We start from the raw sequence: 27,010 nt of genomic DNA on the forward strand, positions 1-27,010 counted from the left end.
TTTGATCAAGCTAGAACAGGCATTGGCAAACTCAGCCCTCCAGATGTTTTGGGACTACAACTCCCATCATCCCTAGCTAACAGGACCAGTAGTCAGGGAGGATGGGAGTTGTACTCCCCAAACATCTGGTGGGCCGAGTTTGCCTATGCCAGAGCTAGGAAAAAATAGACATCTATACCTAGGTATTCCCAAAATGTAGACCCACTGTTTCACTCAAGGACTTTCAATTTTGTGCGCTCATTTACCAAAGATGTGGTGCGCCCACAGCGGCGCTTCTCATTCACAATATCGGCGCCTGTCCAACTCAACAGCGGCACTTGTCATTCTCCGTGGCACCATGCGTGCAAAATTTGGAGTGCACTGGGCTGGTCTTTGCACCCAGGCGGCGCAGATGTGAAGGGCTAAAGTATATTTTGTCCAGAATGTGGTGGTGGATGAGTGTTCAGACCCCTGGGCTCTCATTTGTGGGGTGCCTCAGGGTTCCGTCCTCTCCCCCATGCTTTTCAATATCTACATGCAGCCGCTGGGAGAGATCATCAGGGGATTTGGGCTGGGTGTTCATCAGTATGCAGAGATACAACCTCTCTTTCAAATATGAACCAGTGAAGGCAGTGAAGGTCCTGTGTGAGTGTCTGGAGGAGGTTGGAGGATGGATGGTGGCTAACAGATTGAGGTTGAATCCTGACAAGACAGAAGTACTGTTTTTGGGGGACAGGGGGCGGGTGGGTGTGAGGGACTCCCTGGTCCCGAATGGGGTAACTGTGCCCCTGAAGGACCAGGTGCACAGCCTGGAAGTCATTTTGGAGTCACAGCTGTCCATGGAGGCGCAGGTCAATTCTGTGTCCAGGGCAGCTGTTTATCAGCTCCATCTGGTACGCAGGCTGAGACCCTTCCTGCCCACAGACTGTCTTGCAAGAGTGGTGCATGCTCTAGTTATCTCCCGCTTGGACTACTGCAATGCGCTCTACATGAGGCTACCTTTGAAGGTGACTACAACTAATCCAAAATGCGGCAGCCAGACTGGGGACTGGGAGCGGCTGCCAAGACCACATAACTCCGGTTCTGAAAGACCTACATTCCTCCTGGGACATTTCCAGGCACAATTCAAAGGGTAGATGCTGACCTTGAAAGCCCTAAACGGCCTCAGCCCAGTATCCCTGAAGGAGCACCTCCCCCCGGACACTGGGGTCCCTCTCCCAAGATCCTTTTGGCGGTTCCCTCCCTGCGAGAAGTGAGGTTACAAGGATCCAGGCAGAGGGCCGCCTTGGTGGTGGTGCCCACCCTGTGGAACACCCTCCCAGCAGATGTCAAGGCAATAAGCAGCTATCTGACTTTTAGAAGGCATCTGAAGGCAGCCCTGTTTAGAGAAGTTTTTAATATTTAATGCTGTATTGTTTTTAACACTCAATTGGGAGCCGCCCGGAGTGGCTGGGGAAACTCAGCCAGATGGGTGGGGTATAAATAATAAATTATGATTATGATTATGATTATGATTATTATGGCGCTGGACGGGTCTTTGCACCCTGGCAACTTGTATGCGCAAGACAGCTCTGGTTTTGTGCGCAACATTAAAAATGAATTCGTGTTACGTAAGTATTTTGGTAAAAGAAATGTTCCATAAGCCTGCTGGCCGCCCCATGACAAGGCTCCATAGTCGAGTGGGGCAAGAAGCAAAGGGGTGCAAGGCAGCTGAGGGGAGTCCTACCTGCCACGATGGGCTTCTGGCAGCCCTTGCAGTGGGGGGCCTGATCCATGGTGCACTTGTTGCACCACACTTTGTTGTGCTCCTTCAGCATGAAGGGCTCGTTGACCAGAGACGTGGAGCACTTGAAGCAGCGGAAGCAGTTCTCGTGCCAGTAGCGGTTCTTGAAATGCAGCTCCTGGAGGGAGGGAGGAGGGGAAGGCAGCAGAATTGAGGCTGAATCCTGACAACACCGAAGTCCTGTTGTGGGGGGGACAGGTGGGGGGACTCCCTGGTCCTGATCAATCTATCATCTATCTATTTAATCTATCAACCATCTATCTATCTATCTATCTATCTATCTATCTATCTATCTATCTATCTATCTATCTCTATCTATCTGACAGCCTTAGCTTATTGAGCTTCTGTTCCAATTTCTCTGAACGTTTCCCCTCCGTCTACTCGATGATTTCCACTGTTTCCCTTTTAAAGGCAAGAGCGTATAACTAGAGAAACCGGCCAGGTAAATTTTGCATGTTCATGTGTTGTTTTTTTAGCAAGGCTCTCCAATGCTGCCATCTATTGGTTCTTATCCGGCAGTTCCCGGTCCAATTTTTTCCATCGCTCTTTATGGGGGTGGGGGGGGGATAACAGTCACGAGGAGGCCGTGTCATATTCAGGCATGTCCCAACTCCCAAGAGACCCGTATAAAAAAACTGGCAGTGATCTACCCGTTGTCATTGGAGGGAGGGGGAGCGTGCGTGGAGTGGGTATATTGCCCAAAGTTGTTGAGCTTTTTTGCGGGGGGGGGGGGGATTGCACAGAGATTTTTTAAGCTCCCCCCCGTAACTTTTTGTACACGATAAGAATCCCGCAATCTACCAGGATCGGTCGGGGATCTACCGGTAGATGGCGAGTGAGAAGCTAGTCTTGAGCCAACCGCTATGCGTTCAAAAGGGGGATGCACTCTGCTTGGCAAAGGGACTTGCTAGCGCAAGTTAGGAAGAAATATATAAAAGATAATCATAATCATAATTCATAATGAAAAAATAAATATGTAAAAATATATATTTATTTCTGGCATAGTCGAAATAAATTAGAAAATTAGCACCTTAGAGGCCTGGGTTTGTCCTGGGTAGAAGCTTTTGTGTGCAGGCACACTTCTTCAGATACCTTTTTTATTTTTTATTTTTTCCATCAGGCGGATATTTTAGTTCCAAAAAGGTTTGCTGCAGATATCTTAGGGGAGCATCCCTGACTGTAGAGTTGGAACAGAGCCTGGCTATATACAATGGATTGTTTGGTATGTTTGGGATGGTGGCCAGAAGCATGTAGATATGTTTGCCAGTTGTTTGGTTTCCGGCCTCAGGTGGTGTCTATGCGCCCATCCTGTCTTTTTATAGTAGTGTCCAGACAATGTATTTATTGCATAGATTGGTTCCTTGTTAGCTTGATGGTGGGGCGAAAGCCATTCCATTGAATGTCCAGTGGAAGGTGCCCAGGGTCTGCTGACCATGTGTCCAGAATCCAAAGGCTATTCATCAGGAAATAAGGATTTGTTTAAAGTTTTTCATGTGTGCTGTTTTGGGACTACAATTCCCATCATCCCTGACCACTGCTCCTGCTAGTAGTAGTAGTAGTAGTAGTAATAATAATAATAATAATAATAATAATAATAATAATAATAATAATATATTTATACCCCACCCATCTGGCTGGGCTTCCCCAGCCACTCTGGGAGGCTTCCAACAAAACACTAAAATACAGTAACCTATTAAACATTAACAGCTTCCCTAAACAGGGCTGCCTTCAGATGTCCTTTAAAAGTGAGATAGTTATTTCCTTGACATCAGATGGGAGGGCGTTCCACAGGGCGGGTGCCACTACCGAGAAGGCCCTCTATCTGGTTCCCTGTAACCTCACAGGGAGGGAACCGCCAGAAGGCCCTCGGCGCTGGATCTCACTGTCCGGGGAGAACAATGGAGGTGGAGACACTCCTTCAGGTATACTGGACCGAGGCCGTTTAGGGCTTTAAAGGTCAGCACCAACACTTTGAACTGTGCTTGGAAACATACTGGGAGCCAGTGTAAGTCTTTCAAGACCGGTGTTATATGGTCTCGGCGGCCGCTCCCAGTCACCAGTCTAGCTGCCGCATTCTGGATTAGTTGTAGTTTCCGGGTCACCTTCAAAGGTGCGCTTTGCATAGAGCGCATTGCAGTAGTCCAAGCGAGAGATAACCAGAGCATGCACCACTCTGGACAGTTACCCCATTCAGAACCAGGGAGTCCTCCACACCCGCCCGTCTCCTGTCCCCCCAAAACAGTACTTCTGTCTTGTCAGGATTCAACCTCAATCTGTTAGCCGCCATCCATCCTCCAATCGCCTCCAGACACTCACACAGGACCTTCACCGCCTTCACTGGTTCCGATTTGAAAGAGAGGTAGAGCTGGGTATCATCTGCATACTGATGAACACCCAGCCCAAACCCCCTGATGATCTCATAGAATCATAGAATCATAGAGTTGGAAGAGACCACAAGGGCCATCGAGTCCAACCCCCTGCCAAGCAGGAAACACCATCAGAGCACTCCTGACATATGGTTGTCAAGCCTCTGCTTAAAGACCTCCAAAGAAGGAGACTCCACCACACTCCTTGGCAGCAAATTCCACTGTCGAACAGCTCTTACTGTCAGGAAGTTCTTCCTAATGTTTAGGTGGAATCTTCTTTCTTGTAGTTTGGATCCATTGCTCCGTGTCCGCTTCTCTGGAGCAGCAGAAAACAACCTTTCTCCCTCCTCTATGTGACATCCTTTTATATATTTGAACATGGCTATCATATCACCCCTTAACCTCCTCTTCTCCAGGCTAAACATGCCCAGCTCCCTTAGCCGTTCCTCATAAGGCATCATTTCCAGGCCTTTGACCATTTTGGTTGCCCTCCTCTGGACACGTTCCAGTTTGTCAGAGTCCTTCTTGAACTGTGGTGCCCAGAACTGGACACAGTACTCCAGGTGAGGTCTGACCAGAGCAGAATACAGTGGCACTATTACTTCCCTTGATCTAGATGCTATACTCCTATTGATGCAGCCCAGAATTGCATTGGCTTTTTTAGCTGCCGCGTCACACTGTTGGCTCATGTCAAGTTTGTGGTCAACCAAGACTCCTAGATCCTTTTCACATGTACTGCTCTCAAGCCAGGTGTCACCCATCTTGTATTTGTGCCTCTCATTTTTTTTGCCCAAGTGCAATACTTTACATTTCTCCCTGTTAAAATTCATCTTGTTTGTTTTGGCCCAGTTCTCTAATCTGTCAAGGTCGTTTTGAAGTGTGATCCTGTCCTCTGGGGTGTTAGCCACCCCTCCCAGTTTGGTGTCATCTGCAAATTTGATCAGGATTCCCTTGAGTCCATCATCCAAGTCGTTGATAAAGATGTTGAATAAGACCGGGCCCAAGACAGAACCCTGTGGCACCCCACTAGTCACTCTTCTCCAGGATGAAGAGGAACCATTGATGAGCACCCTTTGGGTTCGGTCAGTCAGCCAGTTACAAATCCACTGAGTGGTAGCATAGTCAAGACCGCATTTTACCAGCTTCTTTACAAGAATATCATGGGGCACCTTGTCAAATGCCTTGCTGAAATCAAGGTAGGCTACATCCACTGCGTTCCCTTCATCTACCAGGCTTGTAATTCTGTCAAAAAACGAGATCAGGTTCGTCTGACATGACTTATTTTTCAGAAATCCATGCTGACTATTGGTGATCACAGCATTCCTTTCTAGGTGCTCACAGACTGTTTGCTTAATGATCTGCTCCAGAATCTTCCCTGGTATTGATGTCAGACTGACTGGGCGGTAATTATTTGGGTCCTCTCTTTTCCCCTTTTTGAAAATAGGGACAACATTTGCCCTCCTCCAGTCTGCCGGGACTTCGCCTGTTCTCCAGGAATTCTCAAAGATGACTGCCAGTGGTTCTGAAATCACATCTGCCAGTTCTTTTAATACTCTTGGATGCAGTTCACCTGGCCCTGGGGGAGAGGACAGAACCCTGAGGCACCCCACAAGTGAGAGCCCAGGGCTCTGAACACTCATCCCCCACCACCACTTTCTGAACACGGTCCAGGAGAAAGGAGCATAACCACTGTATAACAGTGCCCCCAGCTCCCAGCCCCTCTAGACGGTCCAGGAGGATGTTATGGTCAATGGTATCAAAAGCCGCTGAGAGATCCAGCAGAACTAGGAAACAGCTCTCACCTTTGTTCCTAGCCCTCCGGAGATCATCAACCAGTGCGACCAAGGCAGTTTCAGTCCCATGATGAGGCCTGAATCCCGACTGGAAGGGATCCAAATGGTCCGCTTCTTCAAGGCGTGCCTGGAGTTGTTCAGCTCAATCACCTTGCCCAAGAATGGAAGATTTGAAACTGGGCGATAGTTGGCCATATTGGCCGCATCTAAATATGGTTTTTTAAGAAGCAGTTTGATAACCGCCTCTTTCAGTGGGTCTGGGAAGGCTCCCTCACAGAGAGAAGCATTCACCACCTCGCAAAGCCCATCGCCCAGCACTTCCTGGCTAGCTTTTATAAGCCAGGATGGGCAAGGATCAAGGAGACAGGTGGTTGGTTTCACTCATCCAAGCAGCCTGTCCACATCCTTGGAGGTAACAGATTGGAATTGATCCCACGCAGCTTGACTAGACAGGACTCTAGCACTCTCCCGCCCCAGCCCTGCTCCCACAGTGGAGTCTACCTCTTCCCGAATCTGAGCTACTTTATTTCCAAAAAGCTTTGCAAAATCATTACAGGAGATCATGTGGCCCATACTGGGCCCCGATGTTGCAGGTGGTTCCGCTAAATTGCGAACCACCTGAAAAAGTCTCCTGCTGCTGTTTTCTGCAGATGCAATAGAGGCGGTGAATAAAGTCTTCTTTGCCGTCCTACCGCCACTTGGTAGGCTCAACATTGAGCTTTAACCCGTGTCCGGTCAGATTCAGAACGAGTTATCCGCCGCCGGTGCTCTAGCCGTCTCAGTGATTGTTTCATTGCCCTCAGGTCCGTGGAAAACCACGGGGCTGTCCGGGCTCCATGCAATCAGAAAGGGCACTTCGGAGCCAAATAGTCAATAGCCCTGGTTAACTCCGCATTCCAGCGGGCCACCAGGGAATCAGCTGAAAGGCCATCCACATGGGATAAAGCATCCCCTACCACTCTCTGGAAACCATTTGGATCCATTAAGTGGTGGGGGCGGACCATCCGAATCGGTCCCACCTCCCTGCAGAGAGGAAGGGTCGCGGAGAAGTCCAGTTGTACCAGGAAGTGATCTGACCATGGCACTTCTTTCGTTTCACTTTTACTTAGTGTCAGATCACCAACATCCATAGAGGTGAACACCAAGGCATGTCCGCGGCTATGAGTTGGGCCAGACTTATTCAGGGACAGCCCCGTGGAGGCCATGCTTTCCATGAAGTCCCGAGCGGCCCCTTGTAAGGTCCTGTTGGCATGGATGTTAAAATCCCCTAGGACAACCAAACCAGGTGTCTCCAGGAGAACATCTGCCACGACCTGAAGCAGCTTGGGCAGGGCATCCTTGGTGCAGCGGGGAGGTCAGTACACCAAAAGGAATCCTGTACTGCCCCTATTGCCCAACTTCCAGAACATGCACTCAGAGAACTGGGTCTTCCCAATAGGACGCCTGGTGCAAACTAGTGACTTCCTAAAAATCACTGCAACCCCCCTCCCTGCCCACAAGGCCTGGGTTGCTGCGTGTAAGAGAAACCTGGTGGACAAGCAGCGGCAAGGACAGGCCCATCTGCATCATTCAACCAAGTCTCTGTTACACAGACCAGGTCAAGTCCTCCATCCATGATCAAGTCATGGATGACAGTGGTCTTATGGATCATTGACCTGGCATTGCACAGCAGCACCTTCAGGTTGAGTGGTTATCCCTTGCTGATTCCAGTATCTGTCCGGACAAGACCAGACCTGGAGGCAGGGATAGTCCTCAAACAACGACTAAGCCTGCCTCCTCAGTAATGACATGGTCTGGTCTTAGCATAACTCCTCCTCCTACCCGTGATCACCGAGATCGGTTGTCCCAGTGCATACCCGCCCTGTGGAACCTGCCCCAGCCAATCTGTTGGCTGGGACCCACTCCCCGGCAGCCCTTAAGTACAAAATAAAACCTTTAAAACAAAACACAATAAAACAATACAAACAAAAAACTGTAAAAATTACAAACACATCAAAATCAAAACAAATTCCCAAACCAACCAAACATCCATCCTACCCCCACCCCCCACAAAAAAAATTCAAAAGGGAAATAATAGAATTTTAAAACATTTTAAAAAGAACACTGCACTGCTCCGAGTCTTCCTGGCCAGCAGCAGCAGCAGCAACTTTCCTTATGAGGCCTGTCAGGCCCTGCCCTGGGCCAGGTGGTGAGTGGCAGGAGTGGGGCGCTCAGGCACTCACACAGGGGAGTCCTAGCTAAGGATCATGGGAGTTGTAGTCCCCAAACAGCTGGAGGGCCAAGTTTGCCTATGCCTCTATTAAACAATGGGTCCTCTCCTGCCTCCCTGAACATCCCCACATTTCTTGGGGCAGGGAGCGTGGGATGGAAATATCCATTCAGTAAACAAGCAAACTGTTAAAATAACCACCTTGGAATCGGCCCCGATGGGCTTCTTGCACTCAGCACAGGTGTTTGCGCAGAACTTCTCGAAGCACTTGATGCAGCAGTGGCGGCCTTCCTTCTGCACATATTTCTTCCCGTGCAAGTTGTCCCGGCAATAGTGGCAGTCAAAGCGCTCCGACATGGTGCCCACCGTGTAGCTGGTAGGCCCTGTAATAATAATAATAATAATAATAATAATAATAATAATAATAATAATAATAATATATTTAGGGCAAAGGCGGCGGGGATGGTTGGTGCATGGCAAACGGGAAAAGCATCTGCAGCTCAGAACATGGTATTGGACAGGCATCCCCACTCTGTGGGGCTTCAGACATAGATTAAAAATACATTAAAACAAGTCATTCAGCTTCCCTAAGCAGGGCTGCCTTCAGATGTCTTCTAAATGTCATACAGTTGTTTATTCCTTTAACATCTGACAGGATGGCGCTCCACAGGGAGGGTGACACCACCAAGAAGGCCCCCTGCCTGGTTCCCTGTAACCGCTTCTTGCCGGAGAGGGACCCTGGCGTCCGGGGTGGAGGCACTCCTTCAGGTCTACTGGGCCAAGGCCATTGAGGGATTTAAAGGTCAGCACCAACACTTTGAATTGTGCTTGGAAACGTCCTGGGAGCCAATGCAGGTCTCTCAGGACTGGTGTTTTATGGTCTCGGTAAGACTTTATTTTACAGAAAGGTTCAACCTTACTGGCATCCTCTTCACATTGACCCGCAGAGGAAGGTTTCCTTTTGACAAGAATAAAATCCCTTTTTTAAAAACAGTAAGTTAATTTATTATTATTATTAAAGATTTTCTTGTTTTACAGAAGTATGTGTAATGTCTCTCATATTTTTTCCATGTAACATTTTTACAAATCAGTTTCATTTGTTGAGACATTAGTGGGGGGAAAAGGGGTGGAGGGGGGAAGGTGGGTGGGGGTGGGTGGTGGGTGGCGATGTTTCTATTTTGCTTAATGGGTTTCGTGTCAGCGTTACTCGTGCCGGTTCTCTGCTGTTCACTTGTGCTTCTTTGGTGATGAGAGAGGTTGGGGTTGCCCAAGGGTGTGATTGTTTGTTTGTGATTGGCTGTGGTGATCTTTGTTTTTGTGTGTGAGTGAGGTGGGTGGGTATTTTGGATCAGGTTAGCCATATTGATTTGTATGCTGTTGGTGGATTATTGTCATTGTCTTGTTGGGCTGTGTATGTGATAAAGGGGAGTCATACGTAAAGGCGTCTTCTTCTGTTTGTCCCCGTGTCAGTTTCAGTTTATTAGTTAATTTTTCTAGTAGGGCTGTTTCCCATACTATTTGGTACCATTGGTCCATGCTTACTCCTGACAGGTCTCTCCAGTGTCTGGTTATGGTGTTTCTGGCTGCTGAAAGTAGGTGGGTTATGAGTTCTTTGTGGTGTAAATGGGCATTGTTGTCTTGCAAGATGTTTAGTAGGGCCAATTCTGGGGTGATGTCTAATACTTGCTTAGTTATTTTACATATTTCTCGTGTGGCTGTTGTCCAGAATAGTTGGATTTTGGGGCACTCCCACCACATGTGGAGGTATAATAATAATAATAATAATAATAATTTATTATTTATACCCCGCCCATCTGGCTGGGCCTCCCCAGCCACTCTGGGCGCCTGTGGAGGTGCACCCTCTCCAGCATTTTGATGAGGTTCCTGGGCGTATTAGCGCTAGTTTTCTTGGTGTTAGGTACCACCTGTAGGTGAGTTTCAGAGTGAGTTCTTTTCTTTTCGTTGATATGGATTTAAAGGGGGGTTTAGACCACATTCTGGTCCATTGAGTGGGGTTAATCTCATAGCCTATGTCATTCTCCCATTGTTTTTTGATTGCGTCTTGGGGGTTTGTGGGATTTTGGAGTAGTATTTTGTATATTGCGGATACCGTCCCTTTACCTTAAAACAGTAAGTTTCAGCCTTGCTGGAATCCTCTTAATACGCTTTGAATTGGGCCTGGAAACATCCCTAAGTCTTTCAAGACTGATGTTATGTGGTCTTGGTGGCTGCTCCCAGTCGCCGCATTCTGGATTAGTTGCAGTTTCCGGGTCACCTTCAAAGGTAGCCCCACGTAGAGTGTGTGGCAGGAGTCCAAGCGGGAGATAACCAGAGCATGCACTGCTCTGGGCAGGGAGGGTCTCATCCTGCATCCCAGATGGAGCTGCCCTGGACACAGAATGGACCTGCACCTCCTTGGGTCCAAGATCACCCCTAGGCTGCACACCTCATCCTTAAGGGGCACAGTTGCCCCATTCAGGACCAGGGAGTCCCTCACTCACACCCACCCACCCCCTGTCCCCCCAAAATAATACTTTTGTCTTGTCAGGATTCAAGAAGTTGATGTTGAAGAATTGTCACTTTGACACTGGCAATCTTTGCTTCTTCTAGTACTCTGGCATTAGTTCTCCTGTGTCTTCCCAAACTTTTTCAAGACCCCGTTGATGGAATCTTTCGAGGAGTTGGAGACGGCGTTGATAAGTGGTCTGTGTTTCACAAGCAGACAGTCAGGTTGGTAGTACCACAGCAAATTTGGGTTTCCCTGCGAATGTCCCGGTCCTCAAACACTCTGCCCTTCAATTGGGAGAAAGCTGCACTTGCAGAGCTCAGGCAATGCTCGATTTCAACATCAATGTTGGCCCTTGTGGAAAGAGAACTGCTCAGGTAGGAAATGAGATTGACATTTCCCAAAGTTACACAGATCAATAAGCGCCTAACTGGGTGATTCTCGACAAGGAGACCATCACAACAGAGACCAGGAAACCAAAGTTTAAAAAAACCAGCTAGGAGGACCTCTCAGACACGGGAAAAGATCTTTGAAACCCCACATTCTGAAAGATGGCATTTGAGATCCAGTGCGGGGCCTGGGAGGCTGCCTGGAATTAAGTCAAGCCTTCTCTCCTCCAAAACATGGAAAAAGGCTTGAAAAATCCAAACTATGCTGCTCCTTGGCCAGCTCTGTGCAGCCGCATAAAGCAAACAGTTTTGTTTGTCCGTGGACTTTTCCATCTCTTGCTAAGAACTCCTGGTTGTTCAGGATCCAAATAATCCATTGCCAAGGTACTGTACTTTTCTGTGTATAAGACTAGATTTTTTTTTACTTTAAAAAATGTTTAAAAAGGGGCCCCCATTTGAGTCCCCCAAAATATGACAGATGGTGACAGCAGTCACAAAATCAAAAGATGCCTGCTTCTCGGGAGAAAAGTGATGACAAAACTAGGCAGCATCTCAGAAAGCAGAGACACCACCTTGCCAACAAAGGTCCGTATAGTTAAAGCTATGGTTTTCCCAGTAGTGATGTATGGAAGTGAGAGCTGGACCATAAAGAAGGCTGATCACCAAAGAATTGATGCTTTTGCATTATGGTGCTGGAGGAGACTCTTGAGAATCCCATGAACTGCAAGAAGATCAAACCTATCCATTCTTAAGGAAATCAGCCCTGAGTGCTCACTGGAAGGACAGATCCTGAAGCTGTGGCTCCAATACTTTGGCCACCTCGTGAGAAGAGAAGACTCCCTGGAAAAGACCCTGATGTTGGGAAAGATGGAGGGCACAAGGAGAAGGGGACGACAGAGGACGAGATGGTGGGACAGTGTTCTCGAAGCTACCAGCATGAGTTTGACCAAACTGCGGGAGGCAGTGGAAGACAGGAGGGCCTGGCGTGCTCTGGTCTGTGGGATCACGAAGAGGCGGACATGACTAAACAACTCAACAACAACAATTTTTCTCCTACTGATAGTGAACCCACTTAAGGACTCTAGACGGGCTTTTGGGTACCCCATAAGGGGAAAAGGAGCAATGGCATTTTTAAAATAACATGACGTGACCAAGCTGCTCTTTGCAGAGCCGGATGGCTTTGCTTCCTAATCCACAAAGGAACACATTGCTTCAATGGCTGGGACACTGTCTCCCCTCCGACTTGCCAAAACTTCCAGCTATGTTAACCTCGACCTGTCTCCCATTCATCAGGCCAGCTGCCACCTCATCCATCAAGAGACAGAATACAGGAGACAGACAAACTCCCAGGGTTTCCCCAGCAGTTCACATTCTTGGCCAGAATTGCTTTGGATGTTGGTCTTCTTTCAAACAGCCTTAGATCCTAGATTCAGGTGTTTTGGAATTCAAAGTTCAACAACAGATCGACAAAGTGAGACAGATTGCCAGAGAGCGCTTGCTGCGAGACAGACCCCAAAGAGAAAATAACAGAATGCCACTAGCGATCACATACAGCTCCCAAGTTAAAACAGTTCAACGCCTCAGAGATTTGCAACCTTCCTAGACGGCGACAACAACTCCTCACCCACAATCATACCTTAACTCGGACACAGGTACCAGACCCTGCAATAAACCCAGGTGCCAACTTTGCTGCCACTCACACCCAGACGACACCATCGCTGGACCCAACAATGCCAAACATCCCATCTCAGGCCTATTGAATGGCTCATCTTCGAACGTTGTGTATGCCATCAAATGCCATCAAATGCCATCAAATGCCATCAAATGCCATCAAATGCCATCAAATGCCAGCAGTGCTCTCTATTGGACCAACAGGCCAAACCCTGTGCAAGAGGATAAATGGGCATCACTCCGACATCGGGAATTGCAAGGCAGAGAAGCCAAAAGTAGAATGCTTCCATCTTCTGGGACGTTGAATACAGGACCTCCAAGCAGCTGTATTATTACAAAAGAATTTCAGATAGAGACTTGAAAGAGAAGTGGCTGAATTGCAACTTATCACCCAGCTGAAAAATATGGAGAGACCTGGCTATTTTTGGCACCCCTGCTTTTTTCTGCAGGACTAATTGCAGTTGTTCACAGTCGCCAACAGGTTAACCATACCCATTGAGTCCTACTACTCTTCAGAGAAAACCCCCGCCCCACCCTCCCTCTATATATCAGGGTCTGGGGACTTCCCTCCCTCTATATATCAGGGTCCGGGGACTTCCCTCTCTCTATATATCAGGGTCTGGGGACTCCCCTCCCTCTATATATCAGGGTCTGGGGACTCCCCTCCCTATATATATCAGGGTCTGGGGACCCCCTCCCTCTATATATCAGGGTCTGGGGACTCCCCTCCCTCTATATATCAGGGTCTGGGGACTTCTCCTCCCTCTATATATCAGGGTCCGGGGACTCCCCTCCCTCTATATATCAGGGTCTGGGGACTTCTCCTCCCTCTATATATCAGGGTCCGGGGACTCCCCTCCCTCTATATATCAGGGTCCGGGGACTCCCCCCCTCTATATATCAGGGTCCGGGGACTCCCCTCCCTCTATATATCAGGGTCTGGGTACTTCTCCTCCCACTATATATCAGGGTCCGGGGACTCCCCTCCCTCTATATATCAGGGTCCGGGGACTCCCCTCCCTCTAAATATCAGGGTCCGGGGACTCCCCTCCCTCTAAATATCAGGGTCCGGGGACTCCCCTCCCTCTATATATCAGGGTCCGTGGACTCCCCTCCCTCTAAATATCAGGGTCCGGGAATTCCCCTCCCTCTATATATCAGGGTCCGGGGACTCCCCTCCCTCTATATATCAGGGTCCGCGGACTCCCCTCCCTCTATATATCAGGGTCTGGGGACTCCCTTCCCTCTAAATATCAGGGTCAGGGAATTCCCCTCCCTCTATATATCAGGGTCAGGGTACTTCTCCTCCCACTATATATCAGGGTCTGGGGACTTCCGCTTCAGTGTATCTGAAGAAGTCTGCCTGCACACAACAGCCAAGTGTTATTATTATTGACTACAAGTATTAAGAAGATGTCAGTCATGGAGGCACAGGTCTGTAATCCTTTTTTAGGAAAAGGTTCAGCTTTGCTGGCATCCTCTCAATATGGACAAGCAGAGGAAGGTTTCCTTTTGGGAACCAGAAAATCACCCATCTCCTACTACCCTTCTGAGAAATACCCCACCCCACCCTCCCACTACATATCAGGTCTGGGGTCTTCTGTTTCACTGTATCTAAAGAAGGGCGCCTGCACACGAAAGCTTCGACCAAGAACAAACTTAGTTGGTCTCTAAGGTGCTACTGGACAATTTTTTTATTTTTTTATTTATTTCAAACAGGGTTAGATCGGGACAGAGACCCAGATCTGACGCATTCCTCTCTGAAGCTCTCACAGCTACAGGTTCAGGTGCACAAGCTCAGAACAAGAGAAGTAAGCAAGCAGTGGGGCCTCACAGAGCACCTCCTCCTAAGGACAGCCAAGGAAAACCAATGTGTTCATGGCTAACTTGTTTCTGCAATGTTCTCTCTGGCACGTACCCCACCCGCCCGCCCTCCAATCTAAATATAGGCCCATGACCCCATTGTTTCATGAGTCGCTTGCCCTTTCACTCAATTACCTGGATTTGGTCCAGCTCTATACCAAGTATTTTGTGTCGTGGCAACAGTTTGTGGAGCACATTCAACAAACAGGAGGGAGTGGAAACTGATAAGCAAAGAGCTTTTTTGGGGGGATTCGCTAATGTCTCTGGATAGACGCGAAACGATTTCTGCAGCCTCCGTCCGTCCGTCAGCAGGCAAAGTGAGATTGAAGCATGAACAGCAAATGCCAGTCCTACAGTGCAGGAGCACAGCTAGGGTGAATGAGCACCAAAGTGCTTATGGAAGACAGAGACAAGGGGCTAAGCTGTGAGCCCTGCCAAGCAAGTGTTAAAGAAAATTCTGGGATGAGACTCTACTCAACAGCCCAGTTTGTTGGGGAGCAAGTCCCCCATGGGTCCATGTGGTCAGTAAAAGAAGGAAATTCCAGGCAAGTAATTTGGAGCAAAACAGCAGTCAGTAGACTTTGATCCTTTATTGTTATGTGACAGGTTCAAACGGCAGTAAGAACCCTGAGCATTGGGGCGACATTGACTTTTTAAACAGTTCACACAGCATCATCGATACTTCATTGCTACACCACTAAAACCGGCAGAAAGGGGAGGGTTACACAAGATTAGCATAGACAGATATGTCAAGGCAACACCCAAGTATAAGATTAGCACAGGCAAACATGTCTCAAGTACCAACCACCCAAAAGTACAATAGAACTTTCTTTGCATGTCTGGAGCCTGAGACAAGTTTGGTGATGAGATTTGGCTTCCCTTGGCCAACAATCAGCTCAGCAATTGTCACCTCTGGCATTTCCTGGGGTAGGAGGTGTGTATACATGTCCCCAGGCTTGGGGAGGTGGCAGGGGAAAGAGTCCTTTTTCCAAGGGCAAAATAGCGTTGAAATGGAGGAAACTGGCAAAGGAGTTGATGTTATATGATTTTTTAAAGCTGGGCATCTTCCCTGAGCTGCAGTGGCGTAGCGTCGGTTGTCAGCACCCGGGGCAAGGCAAGTAATTTGCGCCCCCTAACCCGTGGATTTGCGCCCCCTAACCCATGGATTTGCCCTAACCCCAGATGTTGCGCCCGGTGCGGCCCGCCCCCCTGCACCCCCCACGCTACGCCACTGCTGAGCTGTCAAGTCAAAATGATACATTCAGGCATAAAATTTGTAACATTTAACAACTTTAAAGATGTGGGGGGCACCTGTCATTTCCGTAAGAGAAGTTAACACCCTTTCTCTCGCCCTCTGCCTCAATCTACCTGATCTGTAATATGGACCCAATAACATCACCCTAGGAAGCCACTTGGTTCCAGGTCAGGATATTTGTCCACCAAGTGCCATACTCAGAAAGGCAGCAGGTCTCGGGGGTTTTCGATTCACCTGCGACCTCAGGTGTTTTAAAGTGGTGGTCCCAGGGGTCTAGCTTGGAGCTTTCCTGCATGCAAAGTTTCTAAGGCAATTTTTTTCTGTCCACCCTGTGTCCCAAAGGCATCATTGCGCCTAGAGGCCAATCTCCCTTCAGTAGAATTATGAATCTGGCACAGGACATTTAACTTCTGGCTTCACCTATACTCAAATCCCCCCAGTCTAATATCCCTAGTGCTGCAAGATTGTCCCAAGAGCGCCTGGACTCAAATGGTCTATCCAAAACTTCACTCTTCAGGTTTTAGTAAAGCAAATAGTCTAATTTGTCTACACCTAAATGATATAAATGATCACTGCAGATGGTGACAGCAGCCACGAAATTAAAAGACGCCTGCTTCTTGGGAGAAAAGTGATGACAAACCTAGACAGCATCTTAAAAAGTAGAGACATCACCTTGCCAACAAAGGTCCGTATAGTTAAAGCTCTGCTTTTCCCAGTAGTGATGTATGGAAGTGAGAGCTGGACCATAAAGAAGGCTGATCGCCGAAGAATTGATGCTTTTGAATTCTGGTGCTGGAGGAGACTCTAGAAAGTCCCATGGACTGCAAGAAGATCAAACCTATCCATTCTGAAGGAAATCAGCCCTGAGTGCTCACTGGAAGGACAGATCCTGAAGCTGAGGCTCCAAGACTTTGGCCACCTCATGAGAAGAGAAGACTCCCTGGAAAGCCCCTGATGTTGGGAAAGATGGAGGGCACAAGGAGAAGGGGACGACAGAGGACGAGATGGTGGGACAGTGTTCTCGAAGCTACCAACATGAGTTTGACCAAACTGCGGGAGGCAGTGGAAGACAGGAGTGCCTGGCATACTCTGGTCCAGGGGATCACGAAGAGGCAGACACGACTAAACAACAACAAAATTTAAAAGAATGGCGGCCAAGGAGTTTAATGGAGAGTCTAAGCAGGGACAATGCTGTCCCTGAAGCTTATCTGTGTCCTGTCTCCTGCTAAAAGGATCTGGCAGTTGTTTAGGGTCCAATCCATGAGCTATAGTATAAAAATAAAAATAAAAATTTATTATTTATACCCCACCCATCTGGCTGGGTTTCCCCAGCCACTCTGGGCGGCTTCCAACAGAATATTAAAATGAAGTTAGTGATATTCTGCTTAATTGCCCTTTACCAGCTCTTATACTTGCTTATCCACACCATCTCCAGCTTCTCAAAAGATTCTGTCAACAGGGTCTCCAGAAATTTTTACATATCACTTGGGAAGACAGGCGAACTAATGCCAGCGTACTGGAAGAAGCAAAGATCGCCAGTGTTGAAGCAATGATCCTTCAACATCAACTTTGGACCAGTCATGTTGTGTATCTCCTTCCAAAGAAATGACTCTCTTCTGAACTTAAAAATGGAAAGCGTAACGCCAGTGGTCCACAAAAGAGGTTGAAAGATCTCAAGGCAATTTTTTAAAAATGTAGTATAAACACTGACAACTGGGAAGCACTGGGCTGCGAGAGCTCCAGTTGGAGAACAGCCTTGACCAAAGGCGTCCTGGGCTTGGAAGACACTCAAACTCAGGATGCGAGGGAGAAACGGGCGAAGAGGAAGAAACACTTGTGATCAACTCCCACTCAGAAACCAATGTCCCCACTGTGGATCCAGAATTGACCTCCACAGTCACTTATGGACTCATTGTTAAAACCTTGTTTATGGAAGATCTGACTCAGCTACGAGGGATTGCCAAAGATGAAGGAGAAGAAGACCCCTCCCCACGAGCATCTCTACCAGGCTCTTGCAATACTGAAGGGTTTGGAAAGTTTCAGGGGAAAACAGGACAGAAAGACTAACAGACACCCACAGCATGAAAGTAAAGCAAAGGAAATGTTTGTGCAAGGATCCTTCTTGCAGCAGTTAGCAGAACCTCCACCCACTAGGGCGGTTCACAAAAACTTTTTTTTTTTAAATGCCTTCTCCAAAGGTTTTATCTTACTACACTAGGGATTATATAGCTATTTCTGAAATTTCAAGCATATCAGTTAATATCTTGACCCTGCTCCACTGAATTGACATTTCAGCCTTCACGATATAGGAAAATGGGCAAGTAAACAGCTATTTTTGTGGAGGAGGGTCAAGATATTAACTGATAAGCACGAAATTTCAGAGATCCCTAGTGTGGTTAAGATAAGACTTTTGGAGAAGGCATTTTCAAAAAAAAAGTTTTTTATGAACCACCCTACTGCCCACCCTGGAAGGAATATCATCGCACAGAGGGTCTCCTTATTTGTTAGAAAGCACACACACACCCCAAGGCTCAAAGGAAGAATTTCCAGCACAGCGAAATCCTGTTGGATGAGCAAGCCAGCCAGCCAGATCTCTTGCCCGAAGCACAAAAGACAATGAAATGCCATATATATATTTGGGGCGCAGAGGAGGGTTACCTGCGTGCCTGTGATAAGCCATCCTTCAGCGAAGACCAATTCCCAACTAGCCCTACTTTAGGAGCTCGGCTGGTAAGAGCTCTCCCGGTTTGAGAGTTCAGGAAGGCTATTAATATGGGGGGGGCACCAAGAGATGTCCACACCCCTTTGCCCAGGACTGGTGGCCCTCATCCCACGGAAAACATTTACCATTTTAGGTGATCTCAGGGGAGAAGAATAGGGCACCGTCAACAGGATATAAATACCTGCCCAGCTACTTCAGTCTCTGAAAACGTCCAAAATGCTGAGTAGCCCCTGTAGGAATCTGAGCCCTCTGGGGGGGGTGCATAATTTCAGGAAATTTTAAACGGCTGTCTTTTTAATCTTTTGTTGGAAGCAGCTCAGAGCGGCTGGGGAGAGCCAGCCAGATGGGCGGGGCAGAAATGATAAATTATTATTATTATTATTATTATTATTATTATTATTATTATTATGGTTCAGGCTGAGCATCATCAGGCAACTTCACTTCTGAGCTTCTGTGAGTCCTCTGTTAGTATCTGGAAGTGGTTGTGTTATATTGTGAAATTAAACGTTTGTTGTTTGATTTCTTATGTAGAGCAGACTTCCTCAACCTCAGCCCTCCAGATGTTTTGAAACTACAATTCCTATCATCCCTGACCACTGGTCCTGCTAGTGGGATCTTGGGAGTTGTAGGCCATAAAAATCTGGAGGGCTGAGGCTGAGGAAGCCTGATGTCAAGGATCTTGAATGCTGTTTAAATACTGTTTTATTCACAGGATGGGACTCTTTCTTAGAGTCCTGCTTCCAACAAATGTAACATGTATAAACTAACTGTATAAACTAACTCAGGGGTCAGCAAACTTTTTCAGCCATGAGCTGGCCCCCTGTTCCTCAGACCTTGTGGGGGGGGGGCGAACTAGATTTTGGGGGGGGAAATGAACACATTCCTATGTCCCACAAATAACCCAGAGATGCATTTTAAATCAAAGCACACATTCTACTCATGTAAAAACACGCTGATTCCCGGACCATCCGCAAGCTGAATTGAGAAGACGATGGGGCCGCATCCGGCCCCCAGGCCTTAGGTTACCTACCCATGGGCTGACAGTATAAACTATATAAACTAACTATATAAACTAAACCTCTTTGCAACCTTAATATCTGAAACTGTGAGTGTCCCAAGGCATTCAGCTTGCTTGCCTGCTTCTCAATATCAGAGGCGTCTGCAAATTTTAGGTGCTGCAAATTATCATTACAGCTGGTATCCTAAATGTGCCCTGCTCCCTTTCGAGGTAGCTTATACACAGGCCCAGGCGCAGCAGCAAAATCAGGGATAAATGAAGGCACAAAGCCAAAAAGGAGAGAAGAGAAGACAAGAGATTAGGCAAAGATGGGAAATTGCTGATAAAGTAGAAGAAGGAAAAAAGCATAATATGATGTTACCCATAGGATCTGAAGTTATGTATATGAGATTGAGGACTAAGGACCACGTATTATGACCTCTATGGAAAGGATCATTTGTGACAGTTGGAGGATGGATGGTGGCTAACAGGTTGAGGTTGGATCCTGACCACTCTGGCCAGGCAGGTGGCGGGCAGGGGGGCGGTCTCCGCCTGCGTCCCAGATGGAGCTGCCCAGGACACAGAATGGACCTGCGCAGCTGGCCCTTCAGGGGCAGAGTTGTCCCATCCAGGACTAGGGAGTCCCCCACACCAACCCACCCCCTGTCCCCCCAAAACAGTATTTCTGTCTTGCCAGGATTCAACCTCAATCTGTTAGCCGCTCCTTCAGGTCTACTGGGCTGAGCCCATTGAGGGCTTTCAAGGTCAGCACCAACACTTTGAATTGTGCTTGGAAACGTCCTGGGAGCCAATGCAGGTCTCTCAGGACTGGTGTTTTATGGTCTCAGTAAGATTTTAATTTACAGAAAGGTTCAACCTCACTGGCATCCTCTTCAAATTGACCCACAGAGGAAGGTTTCCTTTTGGGAAGAATGAAATCCTTGTTTACAGAAAGGTTCAGCCTGCCTCGCCAGCATCCTCTTAATACACTTTGAATTGGGCTCGGAAACGTACGGGGAGCCAGTGCAGGTCTCTCAAGACTGGTGTTATATGGTCTTAGCGGTCCCAGTCCCCAGTCTGGCTGCCGCATTCTGGATTAGTTGCAGTTTTTGGGTCACCTTCCAAGGCAGACCCATGTAGAGTGCATGGCAGTAGTCCAAGCGGGAGATAACCAGAGCATGCGCCACTCTGGGCAGGTAGGGTCTCATCCTGCGTCCCAGATGGAGCTGCGCTGGACACAGAATGGACCTGTGCCTCCTTGGGTCCAAGATCACCCCCAGGCTGCGCAGCTGGTCCTTCAGGGACAGTTACCCTGTTCAGGACCAGGGAGTCCTCCACACCAGCCTCTCCCCTGTCCCCCAATAACAGTACTTCTGTCTTGTCAGGATTCAACCTCAATCTGTTAGCCGCCATCCATCCTCCAACCATCTCGGACACTCACACAGGACCTTCACCGCCTTCACTGGTTCTGATTTAAAAGAGAGGTAGAGCTGGGTATCATCCGCATACTGATGAACCCCCAGCCCAGCCCAACCCCCCCTGATGTTCTCTCCCAGAAGCTTCATATAGATGTTTAAAAGCATGGGGAAAGAGGCACCCCACAAGTGAGAGCCCAGGGGTCCCCCCCCACTTTCTGGACACTGCCCAGGAGGAAGCAGCCGAAGCACTGTATTACAGGGCCCCCAGCTCCCAGTTTAGGTATGATTTCCCTTGCTAAGTAGTTCTTAAGGCTATTGAAATATACAGTAATTTTCTAAGCTCTGTTGATCCTTATAATTTCGGTGAGTAAAGATTTCTGAGCAAATTTCCCTCTTCTATTTCACTGTTGTAAAAAAGTGCTGTAAGGAGGAAGGAGTGGAACCACTGCAGAACAGGGCCCCCGGATTAATCGCCTTCCATACATAGCTGCTTCTTATTCTTATTACTTACTGATTCATCACCTCCAGCGCCTATGTCAGGCATAGGCAAACTCCAGCTGTTTGGGGACTACAACTCTCATCACAGGACCAGTGGTCAGGGACGATGGGAGTTGTAGTCCCAAAACAGCTGGAGGGCCAAGTTTGGCCATGCCTGTCTTAAGGAGATATACTAGATAGCAGCTCAAACAGCTGTACAGGGCTCTTTAGGTTAGTGCCAACACCTTGAATTTGGCCGGGAAGCAGATTGGCAGCCTGTGCAAACCCTGAAGACAAAGGGTTGGATGCTGGTGGCACTTGGACCCTAAAACAACCTAGTCGCGAGTTCTGCACCAGCTGCAGCCTCCAAGCCCACCTCAAGGGTCTTCTTCTTTGGCGATCTCTCATAGCTGGGTCAGATTGGCTTCCATCAACACGGATTTTAGCAGTGAGCCCATAAGTGACAGTGGAGGCCAATTCCGGATCCGCACGCCCTTCCACAGTGGGGACATTGGTTTCCGGGCGGGAGTTGACCACGGTGAGGGTTTGCCAAGTGTGCCTTCCTCTTCGCCCGTTTCTCACTTGTGTCCTGAGTTCAAGTGTCTTCAAAGTCCAGGACGCCTTTGGTCAAGGCTGTTCTCCAACTGGAGCTCTCGCAGGCCAGTGTTTCCCAGTTGTCGGTGTTTATATAGTGGTACCTCGGGTTAAGTACTTAATTTGTTCCGGAGGTACATTCTTAACCTGAAACTGTTCTTAACCTGAAGCACCACTTTAGCTAATGGGGCTGCCTGCTGCCGCCATGCCACTGGAGCACAATTTCTCATCCTGAAGCAAAGTTCTTAAGCCGAGGTACTATTTCTGTGCTAGTGGAGTCTGTAACCTGAAGTGTATGTAACCCAAGGTACCACTGTACTACATTTTTGAAATTTGCCTTGAGATCTTTCAACCTCTTTTGTGGACCACCGGCATTAAGCTTTCCATTTTTAAGTTTGGAATAGAGTTCTTGCTTTGGAAGGCCACATGACTGGTCCAAAGTTGATGTTGAAGGGTCGTTGCTTCGGCACTGACAGTCTTTGCTTCTTCCAGTACACTGATATTAGTTCGCCTGTCTTCCCAAGTGATGTGTAAAAATTTTCGGAGACCCTGTTGATGGAAACTTTTGAGGAGTTGGAGTAAAGTTGGTAGTACCATAACTTTGTACAGAAGCATTTTGGTTTCCTTCAAATATGGCGGATTAATAAATAACCGGGTACAGAATGCACTTCTGTATTGAAGAGAAATATATCAGGTAATGTCTGAATGTAAGATTATGGAGAGTAGTGATTAATGGATATTCATGAGTTTATACAGTAATGCACTACACACACACACACACACACACACATATATATATATAACGTTCTTAAATCAAATGAAGAGGTTATAATACCTTAATAATAGTTGTCTGGTATATAATGTTAGGTACAGTCAGCTCTTAGGTATTATGTAAAATATACAGGTATTAGGATATATTAGGATATTCATGGGGTAAATATATAATGCAAAATTAAACATATATGTATTATGTCTTATACATTGGATAATGTATGTATAATATTTAATGGGGTAAATCAGCGGAAGGGGCAGAGTTCTCTCCCACCGTGGCCAAGCCAAGAGATGCAGGTGCAGAAGGGGTGGGGAGGCCGCTCACTCTCTTTCTGGCCTGCGTCAAATTATTTCGCCGCCTTTGTCTTCCAAGTGAATTGTTAAACAGGAAAAAATTTTAAAATGGTTCAGCAGCACCTTAGTAGAGCAACTCAGTCAGTTCTTGGCCGAAGATTCGTGTGCAGGCGCCCTTCTTTAGATACAGTGAAACAGAAGACCCCAGACCTGATATGTAGAGGATGCCAGCAAAGCTGAACCTTTTCCTAAAAAAGGATTACAGACCTGTGCCTCCATGATTGACATCTTCTTAATACTTGTAGTCAATAATAATAACAACACTTGGCTGTTGTGCGCAGGCAGACTTCTTCAGATACACTGAAGCGGAAGTCCCCATACCCTGATATATAGTGGGAGGAGAAGTACCCTGACCCTGATATATAGAGGGAGGGTAGTCCCCAGACCCTGATATTTAGAGGGAGGGGAATTCCCGGACCCTGATATTTAGAGGGAGGGGAGTCCCCGGACCCTGATATATAGAGGGAGGGGAGTCCCCGGACCCTGATATATAGAGGGAGGGGAGTCCCCGGACCCTGATATATAGAGGGAGGGGAGTCCCCAGACCCTAATATATAGAGGGAGGGGAGTCCCCAGACCCTGATATATAGAGGGAGGGGAGTCCCCGGACCCTGATATTTAGAGGGAGGGGAGTCCACGGACCCTGATATTTAGAGGGAGGGGAGTCCCCAGACCCTGATATATAGAGGGAGGGGAGTCCCCAGACCCTGATATATAGAGGGAAGGGAGTCCCCGGACCCTGATATATAGAGGGAGGGGAGTCCCCAGACCCTGATATATAGAGGGAGGGGAGTCCCCGGACCCTGATATATAGAGGGAGGGGAGTCCCCGGACCCTGATATATAGAGGGAGGGGAGTCCCCGGACCCTGATATATAGAGGGAGGGGAGTCCCCGGACCCTGATATATAGAGGGAGGGGAGTCCCCGGACCCTGATATATAGAGGGAGGGGAGTCCCCGGACCCTGATATATAGAGGGAGGGGAGTCCCCGGACCCTGATATATAGAGGGAGGGGAGTCCCCGGACCCTGATATATAGAGGGAGGGGAGTCCCCGGACCCTGATATATAGAGGGAGGGGAGTCCCCGGACCCTGATATATAGAGGGAGGGGAGTCCCCGGACCCTGATATATAGAGGGAGGGGAGTCCCCGGACCCTAATATATAGAGGGAGGGGAGTCCCCGGACCCTGATATATAGAGGGAGGGGAGTCCCCGGACCCTGATATATAGAGGGAGGGGAGTCCCCAGACCCTGATATATAGAGGGAGGGGAGTCCCCGGACCCTGATATATAGAGGGAGGGGAGTCCCCGGACCCTGATATATAGAGGGAGGGGAGTCCCCAGACCTGATATATAGAGGGAGGGAAGTCCCCAGACCTGATATATAGAGGGAGGGGAGTCCCCGGACCCTGATATGTAGAGGGAGGGGAGTCCCCAGACCTGATATATAGCGGGAGGGGAGTCCCCAGACCCTGATATATTGAGGGAGGGGAGTCCCCGGACCCTGATATATTGAGGGAGGGGAGTCCCCAGACCTGATATATAGAGGGAGGGGAGTCCCCAGACCCTGATATATAGAGGGAGGGGAGTCCCTGGACCCTGATATATAGAGGGAGGGGAGTCCCCGGCCCCTGATATATAGAGGGAGGGGAGTCCCCGGACCCTGATATATTGAGGGAGGGGAGTCCCCGGACCCTGATATATTGAGGGAGGGGAATCCCCGGACCCTGATATATAGAGGGAGGGGAGTCCCCAGACCTGATATATAGAGGGAGGGGAGTCCCCGGACCCTGATATGTAGAGGGAGGGGAGTCCCCAGACCTGATATATAGAGGGAGGGGAGTCCCCAGACCCTGATATATAGAGGGAGGGGAGTCCCTGGACCCTGATATATAGAGGGAGGGGAGTCCCCGGCCCCTGATATATAGAGGGAGGGGAGTCCCCGGCCCCTGATATATAGAGGGAGGGGAGTCCCCGGACCCTGATATATTGAGGGAGGGGAGTCCCCGGACCCTGATATATTGAGGGAGGGGAATCCCCGGACCCTGATATATAGAGGGAGGGGAGTCCCCAGACCTGATATATAGAGGGAGGGGAGTCCCCGGACCCTGATATGTAGAGGGAGGGGAGTCCCCGGACCCTGATATATAGAGGGAGGGGAGTCCCCAGACCTGATATATAGAGGGAGGGGAGTCCCCGGACCCTGATATATAGAGGGAGGGGAGTCCCCGGACCCTGATATATAGAGGGAGGGGAATCCCCGGACCCTGATATATAGAGGGAGGGGAGTCCCCGGACCCTGACATATAGCGGGAGGGGAGTCCCCAGACCCTGATATATTGAGGGAGGGGAGTCCCCGGACCCTGATATATAGAGGGAGGGAAGTCCCCAGACCTGATATATAGAGGGAGGGGAGTCCCCGGACCCTGATATGTAGAGGGAGGGGAGTCCCCAGACCCTGATATATTGAGGGAGGGGAGTCCCCGGACCCTGATATGTAGAGGGAGGGGAGTCCCCAGACCCTGATATATAGAGGGAGGGGAGTCCCCAGACCCTGATATATAGAGGGAGGGGAGTCCCCAGACCTGATATATAGAGGGAGGGGAGTCCCCAGACCTGATATATAGAGGGAGGGTGTTATGTACTGAGTTGAATAGGATCCAAACTGCAGCAGTCTGATTGGTCCTAGAACAATAGGATCCAAAAGGCAGCAGTCTGATTGGTCCTAGAACAATAGGATTCAGAATGCAGCAGTCTGATTGGTCCTAGAACAATGCAGCAGTATGATTGGTTGGCAGGAACCACCCAATCATGCTCCAGATAGAAGTGAATCCACAACCTGATTGGCTTACAGTAGAATTCCGGAATTAGCCTATTGTGTAAATAATGTATATAAAGCAGATACTTTGAGGGGACTTTCATTCATTCCTCCTCACCACTATGAGCTGAATAAAGAGCATGAAATCACTTTGCGACTCTGAGTATATTTCACTGGCGACGAAGGTGGGATCCCGCTGAGCTGACTGCTACACACAGCACCGCAGCACCGCAGCACCGCCACCTGCCGCACCGCTGCCTCGCACCATGTATCCAGGCTTCAGCTCCGGGACACAAGGAACTCAGAATGGCAACCGACAGCAGCTTCTCGCCGTTCAACCCAGCATCTGGAGACTGGGAAGCGTACGCCTCCCGTTTCACCTTCCTCCTAGAAGCCAAAGGGGTCACCGATGAAGAAGACGCCAAGAATAGGGCAATATTCTTCAGCGTCTGCGGAGAGGAGACGTTTGAAATCGCCCGGGCTCTCCTTGCGCCTGAAGACGTTGCTACTGTTCCATACAAAACAATAATGGAACAGCTGAAGGGGCACTTTTCGCCACAGCCCTCAGTGGTGGCTCGTCGAAATGCCTTCTACGCAAAGCAGCAAGCCCCTGGGGAAACCATAACTGGGTTTGTGACCTCTCTCCGCCAAGCTGCCCGGTTCTGCAACTTCTCAGAGCTGGAGAACATGCTTCGTGACCGCCTCGTCGGTGGCCTGAAGGATGATAAGCTGCAACGACGCCTCTACGCTAAGAAGGACCTAACGTTCCAGGTCGCTCTGGAGGAGGCCCTGGCAACGGAAGCTGCCGAGAGGTCGACGCAAGAGGCACGGCCGAGCCAGCCGTCCCAACCGAGGGTCCACCACAAAGACCTCACCGACGACTCAGGATCTGACAAGGAGGAGGTGCACAGAGTACAGCAGCACACTCAAGCAGCCACATACCACAGCTGCCTCGACGAGAAGGAGGGAACTGCGCAAGCTGCGGGGAAAGTCACGAGAGGAGGACCTGCCGTTTCCGCAACGCAGAGTGCAGGCAGTGCAGAAA

General features: G+C 48.8%; 1 protein-coding gene across 5 annotated transcripts in view; it reads right to left on the bottom strand.

Moving 5' to 3' along the window:
• FHL1 (four and a half LIM domains 1) overlaps positions 1-27,010 on the bottom strand; it is a 66,274-nt gene that overhangs the window by 9,140 nt on the left and 30,124 nt on the right. For 4 of the 5 annotated variants that reach the window (XR_014543548.1, XM_083595472.1, XM_083595473.1 and 1 more), the window contains 2 exons: positions 8,332-8,513; positions 1,706-1,880 (listed from right to left, as the gene is read on the bottom strand). Coding sequence is in view for 4 of the 5 variants with exons in the window: in XM_083595474.1 (XP_083451600.1) it covers positions 1,706-1,880; positions 8,332-8,513 (357 nt within the window). In the remaining variant the exon portion in view is untranslated. Of the gene's footprint in view, positions 1-1,705; positions 1,881-8,331; positions 8,514-18,472; positions 18,683-27,010 lie in introns of those variants that run through there. The other variant, XM_083595471.1, reaches the window with a different exon arrangement.

Source organism: Podarcis filfolensis (assembly GCF_964270895.1).
Source record: "Podarcis filfolensis genome assembly, chromosome: Z".
In the NCBI taxonomy this organism is placed as follows: domain Eukaryota; kingdom Metazoa; phylum Chordata; class Lepidosauria; order Squamata; family Lacertidae; genus Podarcis; species Podarcis filfolensis.